Source organism: Cryptomeria japonica, chromosome 8 (assembly GCF_030272615.1).
Source record: "Cryptomeria japonica chromosome 8, Sugi_1.0, whole genome shotgun sequence".
NCBI lineage: Eukaryota > Viridiplantae > Streptophyta > Pinopsida > Cupressales > Cupressaceae > Cryptomeria > Cryptomeria japonica.
This window is the reverse complement of record NC_081412.1, coordinates 359359654-359372371: the sequence shown is the minus strand read 5'-3', so window position 1 is coordinate 359372371 and position 12718 is coordinate 359359654. Positions and strand designations below refer to the sequence as shown.

At 36.5% G+C, this 12718-nt stretch overlaps 1 protein-coding gene across 1 annotated transcript in view; it reads right to left on the bottom strand.

The window, feature by feature from the left end:
• The window catches only part of LOC131066300 (rab GTPase-activating protein 22), a 263646-nt gene that overhangs the window by 175800 nt on the left and 75128 nt on the right, over positions 1-12718 (bottom strand). Inside the window, exon 2 of the mRNA XM_058001025.2 lies at positions 9324-9419. Coding sequence (XP_057857008.1) covers positions 9324-9419 — 96 coding nt within the window. The remainder of the gene's footprint in view (positions 1-9323; positions 9420-12718) is intronic.

Here is a 12718-nt window from a genome sequence, read left to right as displayed (position 1 = left end):
AGGAATTTCAAAACAACAAAAATAAAATAAAGACAAAACTGAAAACAAAACATACCTTGCTTGATTAAGATGCCCTCCAAAGAAATGGAATAACTTTGAAAGAAACAATCAGCTCCTTAAATAGAAGGCAAAACAAAAACATTGAAACCCTAGCCACGTTTTAAAAAACTCGGATTTTAACCATAATCACCAAAAACGGCATCCAAAGAGGAAGAAGAATGAGTCCAAACGCCTAGCAAAGGGCAAAAACGTGTTGAAGCAAGGAAGCAAAACATTTAGGTTAGAGAGACCATAATGCATCCATTGATGCTGAAAAAGCGGAATGAAGGATGCCAAAAACGTGGCAAGAAAAACCACGACTTGCTGGTTCGAAATGCCTAGCAAAGGGCAAAAACGTGGCAAGGAAGCCATCCAAAATAGAAGCAAGAACTCCCATGCCTCTTTCCCTCAATACTTGGCACCATCAAATCCGGATTCAAAGCAAGAAAAATGGATTCAAATTCGAACTCCTTGAGGAAAAAATGCAGATCACGTTCTTGGGAAGAAAGAACAAGTTTAAAATGCTTCCAAAAGACATGTAATCGGGTTTTAGAAACCCTTTTACAAGTTTTAATTTTGCTTCACTTTTCCACTCATAAGGCAAAATCGGGTTTGTGAGAGAAAAGAACAAGAAGACATATCAAAATAACTTGTAATAGGGAAATAAAATCCCCTTTACAAGTTTTAATGACTTTACTTAAAAAAAGAACTTGCCATAGGGAAATAAAATTCCCTTTACAAGTGACCAAAAACATTAAAACATGTAATAGGGAAATAAAATCCCTATTACATCTCAAAATCACTTAAGCAGGAACTTTTGAAAGAAATTACAAGTTCTTTGTAAACTTATAATTTTAAATTCACTTGTAATTTGTCCAAAACGTTCCTACAACTTAAAAGACATAAAAAAGAAAGAGGGAAATAAAAAGTAAGTTACAAGTTTAAAATAAAGTGCACTTGTAATTGTTTTAAAATTTCCCTACAACATTAAAACAAGAGAAAAATACAACTTGCAAACAAAGGAAAATTTTCCACCTGTAGGCAAGAAGAAAAAACCCGAAATTGAAGAAAAAACATAGCAAACAAACTCAGAAAGTGATGAAATTTGAAACGTGGATCGAGGATGGACTGAGGATTAAGCCAGCCCAAAGGCGAAGCAAAATTTTGCCTTGGGAAGTGTGCCTTAGAGTAAAATTGTCATTTTTTAACAAAAATTTTAAAGGGGTTGTCTATTTTTGTGAATACAAAAATACGGACATGTTGACATCATATGCAACCCCTGTTGCAATTACTTCTCCATCAATCAATTCCTGCTTAAGAATTCCATTCAACACCCTAAGGAACAAAATAATTTTGTCTTGAACATCATGAAGGTCGTCTCATGCTTCTGCCATGTTCACAATTCTGGAGAGCAAAAAGGAAGTTTGTCTAAATGCCAACATTAATTTTTCCACAAATGTTGCTGCTTCTTCACTTTTGATCACCATCCACTCCTTGACCTCTCTGGCTGTCACCTTTTCTTCTTCAAAATCTTTGATTGCTTCCTATGAAGGATTCAAAAGTGGAGGGGCCACTGTATCGCTTTGATTAAGAGGCTTGGTCAAGTGCTGAATATATTCCTTCACTGCGCTCAATTTCTTTCTTGTAGTCTCTCTTCTTTCCTATCTCCTTTTCCAATCTCGCCTTCATAGAAGTGACCGAATTGTCCAAGTCCTCAACCTCTTGACCCTTTGTAGTTGGTCCTAAGTCGATAGTGGTGATTTCATACTCCTGAGGAATAATATCCTGCTTTGCCTTGTCCACTTTCGGCACAGCTATCTAAATTGTACGACAACCCATTTCATCCCTATGAATTGTGGAAAACCTCTTGGATGGCTTCTTTGCAGCAACCTTCCATAATCTAGCCAAGAAATCGGTCGTGTCATCTTCTTCTTGGACTTCCATAGGTACTTTTATTTTCAACCTTTCTTTCAACCAATCAGGAATCGTAGGTTGTTCAATGCCTTCCTCTTCCTGATTACCTTCTTCACATGGAATATCTTGACCTCCTCGAAGAGCGGAAATCATTCCCCCTTGAAATTCCTCGCCCTGAATATCCATTTCATTTTTTGATTCAAGTATCTTTGTGCATGTAGGAGATGGAGGTTCTTCATCTTCCTGTTGGATTGACTCCATATTTCCCTCATGGATTGGAGAAGGAATCCTTATTTCAACCAATGACTCATCCTCAATAGTTAATACATCATTCACATTCTTGGATGTGGCAAAATGGGATGGCTTTGATCTTTTCTTTTTCTGAGCAGGTTCCTCGTTCACAACTTTCTTCCCCTTTGACCTTGAAGAGCCCTCAACTGCCTCCTTCCTTTTCTTGGAATTAGTGCTTTCAATTGGCTCGACACTTTGGGACGCTCCTACATTTGAAGAATATGATTCCATTTCACTCATCAAGTTATAAGTGAGGGTAAAATTTCTTCGCCTTAGCACTTGGACTTACTGGTCAACCCACCACTGTGAATACTTGACAACTAGCCGCATTAAGGTGGCCGAATCTACGAGCTCTGGTTCTGACCATTTCATAAGAGGAAGAGGCCAATTCTCATCAAAGCAGGATTGAGTGTACTCTCCATCATCCTCAAACTGATCAAGCACATGGAAAAGCTCAATTGTTCTAATCAAGCTTACTGGCAATCTAGACCACAGTCTTCTCCTGATGTCAAACTCGTCCGCATCATTTGCCCAAAAATCCTCCAAATCAACCCTATGCCTGTACCTCCATTCACTGATCCAATATGGTTGTGAGGATCGAAATTAGTCCTGGACCAGTAAAATGTGAATGGATACCACTGCATCCCCAACCTAGCATTCTCAACTGCCTGTGTCGTTGGGCATGACTCTAGCATATTTCCAATGAAAAATGGAAAGGAAATGGCCGCCTTCTACTTTGCTCTTTGGAAGCCTTGATATGTTTCCAATTGTCTAAGGACTTCAAGCAAGATCATTCTATTAGTGGGATAAATTGGAAGCCGATAAGGACATCCAGTAAATCTTTGGACTTATATATGTGAATCGTGGATACTAGATAAACCAGGATCCATACTTGCTTATCAAGCTCTTGGCCTCCTAAATGAGCCTCTAATGAGTTCCTCCCTGCAATGTCTTGGTAATGTACATCAAAAATGCATCATTTACCCTTTTGAAGTGGGCCTTCTCGCTAAGTTGCAGCTGTGGATAACAGCCGTAGGAATTAAATTCATTCTCGCCATTGCCGACTATGCCCTTGCAAATCAGTCCTATATATCTATAGTTTCTTGCCAATAGGTAAACAATGTAGGAGATCGTGTAAAAGGACTTCATCCTTTCCAAAATTTTCAGCTATTCATTAAGGTTGTCACTGATTATCCGAAACCAATTGAACATTTTGACACCTAAGGTGATCTCGTCAATAAAATAGTACATCCACGTTTCAAATTGCGCACCCTGAGGGCTGCCCATTACTCCGTTTAGCAAAATTGATATCACCATAGTCCTCTTTGAAGTCAGTATGAAGCAATCTCTTTGGTACTTTCTTGAGGGTGGGCCTCGGCTTCTCCAACCACAACTTATTGACATTTGTCATGCAGAGCTCAAGCTGGTCCTCATAAAGTTTTTTAATTTCTTCCTTAATTTTATGAGGTTCGGTTATAACTTGGAATCTCGAATGCCTCCTGAATGACTAACTCTCCAAGATGAGCCAATACTCTCCCATCTGGCGCAATGCTTTGCCTTTGTTGAGCACTATAATGTATAGCACACTCAACCATTAACTCAACACATTCCACACCTAGTGGAAATCCGGCTGCCTGGACAATGCCATTCCTCATCATTCGGCAAGCAATAGGTGTTGGTAAATGTCCATCGTGCCCATACATTCTCCTTTTGAAATCTTTAAAGTCCACGTGCCCAAGGTTGGTGTCTCTAACATTTTTCCACTTGGAATTGATCTTTGACTCGAGCTACAACCCTTTGCTAGCGAACTTCATCTGGACTTTTCTTGAAAGTCCTCCTTGATTGGACATCAACCTGCAATAAACGTGAAAAATTTAACATTATTTTCAAGAAAATTTAAGGTTTTAACTCTGATTTTGGACGTTTTGCTTCAGAATTCCACTTTCAGCCTGTCAAAAAGCTACATTTTTGTGAAAAATCAGACTAAAAATGGAAGAATATAGCAGATTTCGTGAAATAAATGATTAAGACAAAAGAAAGATGAAAGAAATCAGTGAAAAATATGGATTTTTGAACTTCTGGAATTTACTTTTCACTGATTTTGGTGAAAATCTGCCTTCACTTCTTGAAATTCTTGGTAAATTTTTCCTTTATTCAAAAAATTTACTTTTATCTTTCGAAAATCCTCCTTCAAAAATCTATCCTCTTCATGTTTTTTTCCTTAGATTCGTCGAACTTAGACTCTTTTATTTTTACCAAAATTGAAAGTTAATCTTCTCTTTGAATGAGTTGGCATGGAATCTTCTAGATTCTTCTCGAGTTCGAAATTTTCCAAGTATTAGAATTATTTTTAAAAAAATAATAATAATTCTAAGTGTTGAGAGCATTTTAAGTGTTGGATAAACTTTTCTTGATTTTTAACTTGACCAACTTCTAACCATGGCGAATTTTGCTATGTGCTAGGACATTTCATTTTTAATCATGGACAAACATTGAATAGCCTTATGCCATGCTAGGGGACTTCTTATTTTCCAATCCATTTGTTCTTAATATATCAAGGCAAGCTTTATGATTGTCAAGCCATCTTCTTTCATGCCTAGGTTGGACTTCATGTTTTACAAGCCAACTTACTCCTCTTTGACACATGCCATGTCACTTTTAACCCTCTCATGTGCTAGGCAGACTTTAAGATTATTAGGCTGTAGTAGGCTGCCCTATTTTGGAAATCAAGGTGACTGAATTTTTCTTTTTCCCTTCTAGAGATTAAACTGAGGTTTAGTTGAACTTGGTGCGTTAAGTGTTTTTGGTGTCTTCATGTCATTCATCATTTCGTCAAACAGTTGAACAACTAACTATTTGAAATAGAAACTAGCAACATCACTGACAATAATCCACTAACTAATAAACTTTCAGATTCCAACACATCTCACACCAACATCCTCTTTTTCATTTCAACTTTCTAAATTAATGCAAATACAAAACATTTCCAAATTTAAATGCTAACATTCACTTTCCAGAACCTGATAAAGTCTTGGCACAATGGCTGCACACCCAATGATACTGGTTCAAATCTGGACTGCGAACCCAAACCAGCAGCCTCCTTCTATCACCATGACCCACCTTCATGCTTCACACCCAGCCATAACCATGAATGGCGTACTATGCACCAGCTAGGCAGCTCCCATTCCCTCAGACATCTGCCGCACTCCTAACTTGCCTCCCTGCGACTCCAGCAAACACTTAAGGGTATTGTGTGGCTCCTATCTGCTGTTACATCTTGGCCACTGTGAGCAGCTGCTGCATTATAAGTTTCCCTGTGCGTTCTTCAAGTTAGGCCGGTACTAATGCTGATTGGTGTCAAAAATATTTCCCTTTCAAATACGTACAGCCAGAGATATGAACTTCAGCGCTGAACTTATTGTGATTGTTGGTCACCATACCCTGTGTTTTCCCCTCAGGTGGGCAATAACGGACTTGACTATAAATTGCAATGCCTTTCAATTCATCAAAAATACTCTTACCAGTTAGCAAAACAATGCGACTTCCCTTGGTTGAGCTTCAACCTATGAATAATAAATTCAATGCCATGATATTCAATCTCTGCAATTTGTTTGAAGATTTCCCAGGCCTGATATTGCATAGGTGTAGGAAATGTCACTATTGAGGGATTTCGTACTCAAAAGCCAAAGATTTCCAGAATTGAATCCAGAAACACAAATTCCAAGAATACACAATTTCCAAGATAACTCAATCAGCATTTAAAGCGCTTATTTATAACTCCATTTGGGCACATTTCCCAATACACCATAAATGTGGGATAAAAGAATGTTATAATAAAATAATAATATCCCCTTATGTCTCTTCATTGAAAGGGAACTTGTAATTTTTCCCTTTAAACATTAGACCCAGCATTTATTAATCACTAAAGTTAAATATTAAATTTAACTTTAGGAACTTTAATTTAATTGCCCAATTTATTAATGGCTCATTAAATTGGCAAACCTGATGAAGAATTAAATGCACCAAAATACTGACATCCAAAAATGCTTCAAATATTTCTAGCCACTAAACCACAACAGACTTACTATAAATAATAAGTATCTGAAAACCCAACCAAAACACCTCCAATTGACCTAAAACTGGAATTGCCTGGACCAAATTCCACACTGATCCCTGTAAAGTCCTGGTTAGCCCTTGGGACCATGGCAAGATGGGCTAACAACAAATTATCACATGACAGACTAAAACGGGGACATTACATAGGCCAAGGTTGGGTGGTCTTTATGATTGTTTGGCCATGTTTATATAGCCTTGGCAGACTTCAACCTCTTTATGCCATACTCTTTAAACCATGGCGGACTTTGCTTGGCCTTGGACATTATCATTGCTAGCTGGGCGGACTTCATGCTTGTTTAGACATGTCATGGGCGGACTTTGGATTCATTAAGACATGCTTGGGCAGAGTTCATAATTCATGAGCCAAGGTTGGGCGGACTTGCTAGCCGGCTGGACATTTAACTCTCCCCTTGGGCAGAATTCATACTTAGTCAAGCCATTTTTATATTCTACCTTGGGCATACTTTAACCTTGGCAAGCTATCTTGCCATCTTAGCCTTGGCAGACTTCACAGCTGCTTGGCCAATGTCTTGGGCATGGCGAACTCCATTAATGGCAAACTTTGAACCGGCCTTAAACACGGACTTCTCCATTTTCGAGACTTTTCTCTGCCATGGACACTTTAGATGATTTTTTTGCCCAATAATTCATGCTTGTCTGGAAAATCTGGAACAACATCCTATCTGGAGATTTTCCCTTTCTTTTTACACTTGGAGACACAAATTTTTTATTTCGAAGATGGGAACCCTTTTGCCATGACCTGAGCGACCCAATCCTAGGTCAACTTTCAAAAAAGCTGAAAAAAGCAAAAAAGCAAAAAGCAAAAAAAGTAGGCGAAAAAGCTGCTTCCCAGATTGGTCCCAAAGTGCCAAAAAGCAAAAAAGAAAAATCCCACAAAAATAGGAAGGTGTCCAAATTGACCCTAAGCAATTGCTTTTTTCGTCCTCTAGGCCTTCTAAACACTTTGATGATGTCCAGATATAGTTTTGAGCATGATTTCCCTATTTGTCCTAGATGAGTTCAAAAACTCCAACTCCAAACTATCAAAGAAATGGACTTATGAAGTTGCAATGCTAAGACAAAACCCTAAAAAGCAAACTACTGAGGGTCCCCATGCACAATGGGGCGATGTGTGAAATAGGTCACAACAGTACTCTCACTAGTGATGTGATAGGAGGGAATGGAGTGCCATGATTGGTGACTTTTTGGTAGTAGCATAAAGGAAGTGTTATGCTACCACTCTACTAGTGGTAGCCAATGAACACAATGTGATTGTTTATCTAATGCAAAACAACGAAGATATCCTCCAAACATTTAATAACTACTTCCATTTGTCCATCAAAGTGTGGGTTGTACAAGGAGCTATGAGCTAGTTGAATAACCAAACAAGAGAAGAAAGCAGTCCTTAAATGATTGGTAAATATAAGGTCCTAGTTGCTTACTCTAATTTTTGGAGTATCAGGCAACTTCTAGATTATCTACTTGAATGTTGTAGCAACTATGCTAGCCATAAAAGAATGGAACTGTGCACAAAATGGGCATATTTGGTGAGCACATCCACCATCACCATGACAGCGTTCTTCCCTTCTAAATTTGGAATCTCTACAACCATGGAAACCTCCTCCCAGCACTGACTAGGAATGAATAAGATCTGTAGAAGACAAAAAGTCTTCACAATCTCAACTTTGTTCTACTAACAAGACCAAGCATTCTGCTACTATTATTCTTAGTTATTACTATCTTAGGCAAGCCACTATCAATAGAAGAAATCTAGAAACTTCATACAATTTATTTTAACCATTTTAGTATTTAGAGATTGTTTGGTTTTCAAGCAATCTAGTTTGGACAAAAGCCTTAGTTAATTTATTTTGTGTTTATCATTAATGAATTGCACTGCCAAATATGCAACTGACTGATTGCATGAGCATGCAAATCTGTAACACATGTATAAGTGCCTTATGCACTTAGATTTGAGCATATATTAAGTTTGTGCCTACTTGCTGCTCAATTTGATTTGTATTAGCTTTTGTATTTTAATTTGGTAAATCAAATAGCTTTTAGTGAATATTGCAACTTTTGAAGTGGTTATTGTAGCTTTGCATGCAACTTTCTTTGTTTGATTTGTAGGATCTCATCTTTGTTTAAAATTCCAATTCTGGTGGCTGCACACTCTTTCTAGTGTCTGCTTTAATCCAAAAAGTGTGTGTGTGTTTAATTGCCATAGATCAGGTCATTCATGTCAGTCAAATGATAATTTGTGTGTGGAAGAGTTGTTGTAGCCTTATGCCCATACCCAAGAACAAAAATAGGTATTTTCCTAGTTTGTTTGTATTATATACCAAAAACTCCAAAGATAGTTTGTGCATACTTTACAAAGCTAAAGTAATTTCCTTAAGTTCTAGGGTTAGTGTAGGTTTTAGTTGCAAGGGAGTTTCCCTTTCTCATTTGAAGAAAGGCTTATCCTTGCACACTATTTCATTTTGCATTGTTCTAAAAGAGGCAAAATAAAACACTAACAAGGGTAAATTTGTAGATTTCTAGAGTGCATAAACCAATCTCACATTTCCATTTTTAAGACTAAAAATATTTTAGGATTTAATTTCTCTACCTTGTAACACAAATCTAAAAATCTCCATTGTTATGTTCTTCACAATGCATTCTCCACTTGTATACAAAGGTCAAAGATGTATATAGGATCGTGATGAATACAATACTTAAGTACTAGTGCATTCTATAGCTACTTCAAACATGATCATTAGTGCTGCCAACATTGTTTGTATGTTTAGCATTTTACATCTATTCAAAGTTGGACCTTAATTTTAAAAAAAAGAGTTCAAAAATCACATAGTTTGGAAAAACAGTAATTGACCAATAATCATGCTTAGCTATACATTGAGGGTCACAATTATACAAAGGAAAAGCTAAAGTTCCTTTAGAAGCTAGAGAAAAGTAACCCATCTTACCCCTCTCTGAACCCGACTCAAGACTTTTGCAATATCAAGATAACCTTCCTCACTAAATGCAGAACGCCACCTCCGTTCACTAAGAGTTTTGCCCGCCTACATAGTCCATCAACAGGTCAGCAACAAGTAATACAATTTCTACTTCCAACATCCCTCCCCAAACAAAAGATCATATATATTGCTAAAGAAAGCACTCCAACTAAGGGAAGCGTAACACTGATAATGGCAAGGAATAGGAATTATATCAAATTCTCTGCCAACTAGACTACTTTCTCCCTTACCATCCAAATCTATCTAATGACTAATTTGATAAAAAAGATTGTAAAACATTTTAAAATACCATTAAAACATTAAAAAAAACATCAATTTCAAATAAGGTATATCATTCTTAATGTGAGTCTCAAGTTAAGCATATTCTTTACCATATGATATATGGTTAATATATTCCAACATGACATACAAGTATATGGCAGCCGCGAAGCCTCAAAACAAAATGTTTACGTGTTTCCTTCAAAGGATGCATTTAAGAGACATCACCTCATCTACATGGCTTGTTCAAGAAGGAGTTAGTAAAGCCACCCATATGCATTCATCAAACCTAGATTTAATGATGGAGAAAGAAAAGATAAAGATAAGTATTATTCAATTGCATTTAGAGATCCCGAAAATAATTTTTTATGACAATCAAATGATTGGGTTGATTGAAACAATAACCTGTTTCCTAACAACTAACACCAACAAACTACAAATTAGATAATTCTAATTCTAATTCTACCACCCCCAAATATTGTTAGTGTTTTAATTTGTTCTTTTCAAGGCAACAACAAATAGAGTTCATGGACAAAAAAATACAATTTTCACAACATGCACAAAGTTTTCTTTGGGAGTTTCAACATGTAATAGAAAATAAACTAATGTCACATTTATTTTTGCTTCATAGGTATTAGTACAAAACGTATCAGTTCACATAAATGCAGGTGAGATTTTGCATCTTTTGTGATTGCGAATAAACTAGCCTGTTAAAGCACAAACATAAACACCTTATAGCTAAATAACAGAAAACTAGAAAGTGAGTGCACACAAGAGTTGAATTGGAGATTTAAATCACACAAGACAGGACTTCACAAATCGAAGTAGCCCAGTACTATCATGCAAAGAAACAAACACTCAAATTAACAACAATCACAATACTAGTTTGCAATTACTAATAACATATATTCAACAAGTGAAATCACTCACACAAGATGATATGAACTAAGAATGGAAATGACAAAATCACATAAGACATATCAATTTCATCACGCACACAAAGAGAGCTAAAACAATAAACTTTTGTACAAGGCATAGCAAACTTACCATTAGTTTGTCTCAAATACTATACTTGTATATAGGGTTCGAAAGTACCACTATCCATACTTGCATGTCTTCTATGTATAGATTTGCTATATAAATAAAAATTGCATGAAAATTAAAAAACATTTTGGATAAAGCTCATCAACCAGATAGCACTTATTCTCTAAAAATCAGTTCAGCTAAAATAAAAGATAACTTCATGTAGAAATATCTAAAAATAACTTTGCTCTAAACAAAGTTGATTCTATTTTTAGACCACGCCTAAAATCAACAATTTACACACCTTCCAAAATAGTAACCACTTCAATGAGGATTATGTTGGTTTCTCTATTGGCAAAGTGGATTCCTATTGATCGCTTCCTTTCTTGTGTATGTACTCTTTCAACACTTTGACCAGAGCTTTCACTTCATTTGGATCAGGTAATGCAACACTTTGAAGCCTTGACTCATGAATACTCAACACTTGTCACTGTCACAATTAACTACTCATTTCTTTTTCCCCCACTCTTCAAACTAAATGATTTTCATTAATATGATCAGCTCCCCTACTTTCTCCTCACTATTATCTACAAAGTTAGCCAGGTATTCCTTCACATGCTTTGTGAAATCCCTTTCTAGCTTACCTTTCTCCCCCATAATGCCTTTTGTGTGCCTTAGAGAACAAGATATAGGCTCTAGGAATGAACTAATTTCATGTTTCATTTCATCCAATTTATTGATCATCTGTTTGAAAGAAATAACAGCAACCCGTGTGATTTATACAATGAGCCTAGTGTATTCATTGTTGGAGTAAATAATTTATATATTAGTTATTCACTTAATTGCATTAATTCACTAAATAATCGATGCCTTAGTTAGTAATTAATTATTGGCATTTATTAGTTAGTTAATTAATTAATTATGAATAATTAATTAATATTTATCTCCATGCATAATGCAAACTAGGAAAGCAAACTATGTATAAAATTTCGAGAGTTTCATGCATTAATTAGTCTATTATGCTTTTTGTGCATACATGACTGATTCATGCATTCTATTTTCACTCTCAAGCTATCTTGTAGACTCCACCATTTAGGGTTTCTATCTTCAATTCTCTCTTTATGTGTGACAGGTATTCTTGCAGAAGATAACTGGGCTTGTGGGATTCGCATTTCACGAATTCTAACATTCATGCAGGTCAAAAGAAAAATTTTGTTTGGCGAGTGGAAAAATGCCAAGGATTTAAAATTAAATATTAGCTTCAACCATGCTTTTTTACTCAAGAATATCTTTTGCCCATTCTTTATAGTCTTCCAAATGACTAAAATCCAACTGCCTAGTGCCCTTTATCTAAGAGAATTTCATTGATGGTGAATCCATTGGTTGCACATCCTAGACGTTCATATCATATGGAAGCATGGCTGTTCGAGCAAAGATATTTTTCTAATCATCTCTCTTTGACATGGTTTGGCTGTTTCCCTTCTTTTGCAAGAGAACCTTTAAGCAAAGAAGAGATTGATTTGATGTTTGGCAACACCATTTCCACCATTTTCCTCTTTCTGCTCACCATTTCAACTATCCACTCAAGAGCTAGTGGTTGGGCTTTTTTTGTTTTTCCTGGTTGATACATAGGAACAATGGATTTAGATGGATCTAGAGGGGAACATACCAATGGAGGCAAAATAAAAAAGTGAGCAAGAATAGGAATAGTAGGTTTTGAGGAAATAGGTGGGTGCAATGGAAGTGTAGTCAACAATGGATAGAGAGAAGACAAAGGAGTAGGTGGAGTCTCAAATGAAGGAATGATGGGCAGGAAGCTAGAGCTTGAACTGGGTGAAGGAAACTTCTCCTTTCTTAGTGAGAGACAACACCAAACCTTGATTTGCTCCCTTTAATTGGTGCTTTTAGAATATTTGTTTATAGCACATTTGTTAGGTTGTGCTGGAGATTCTACACCAAATCTTGATTTGCTCCCTTCTTAGGTAGGAAGTCTCATATGTGGCGGATATTTTACCCTCTTATTTGCAATAATATTCATCCTTTCTTGGGTTGTGCATCACCCC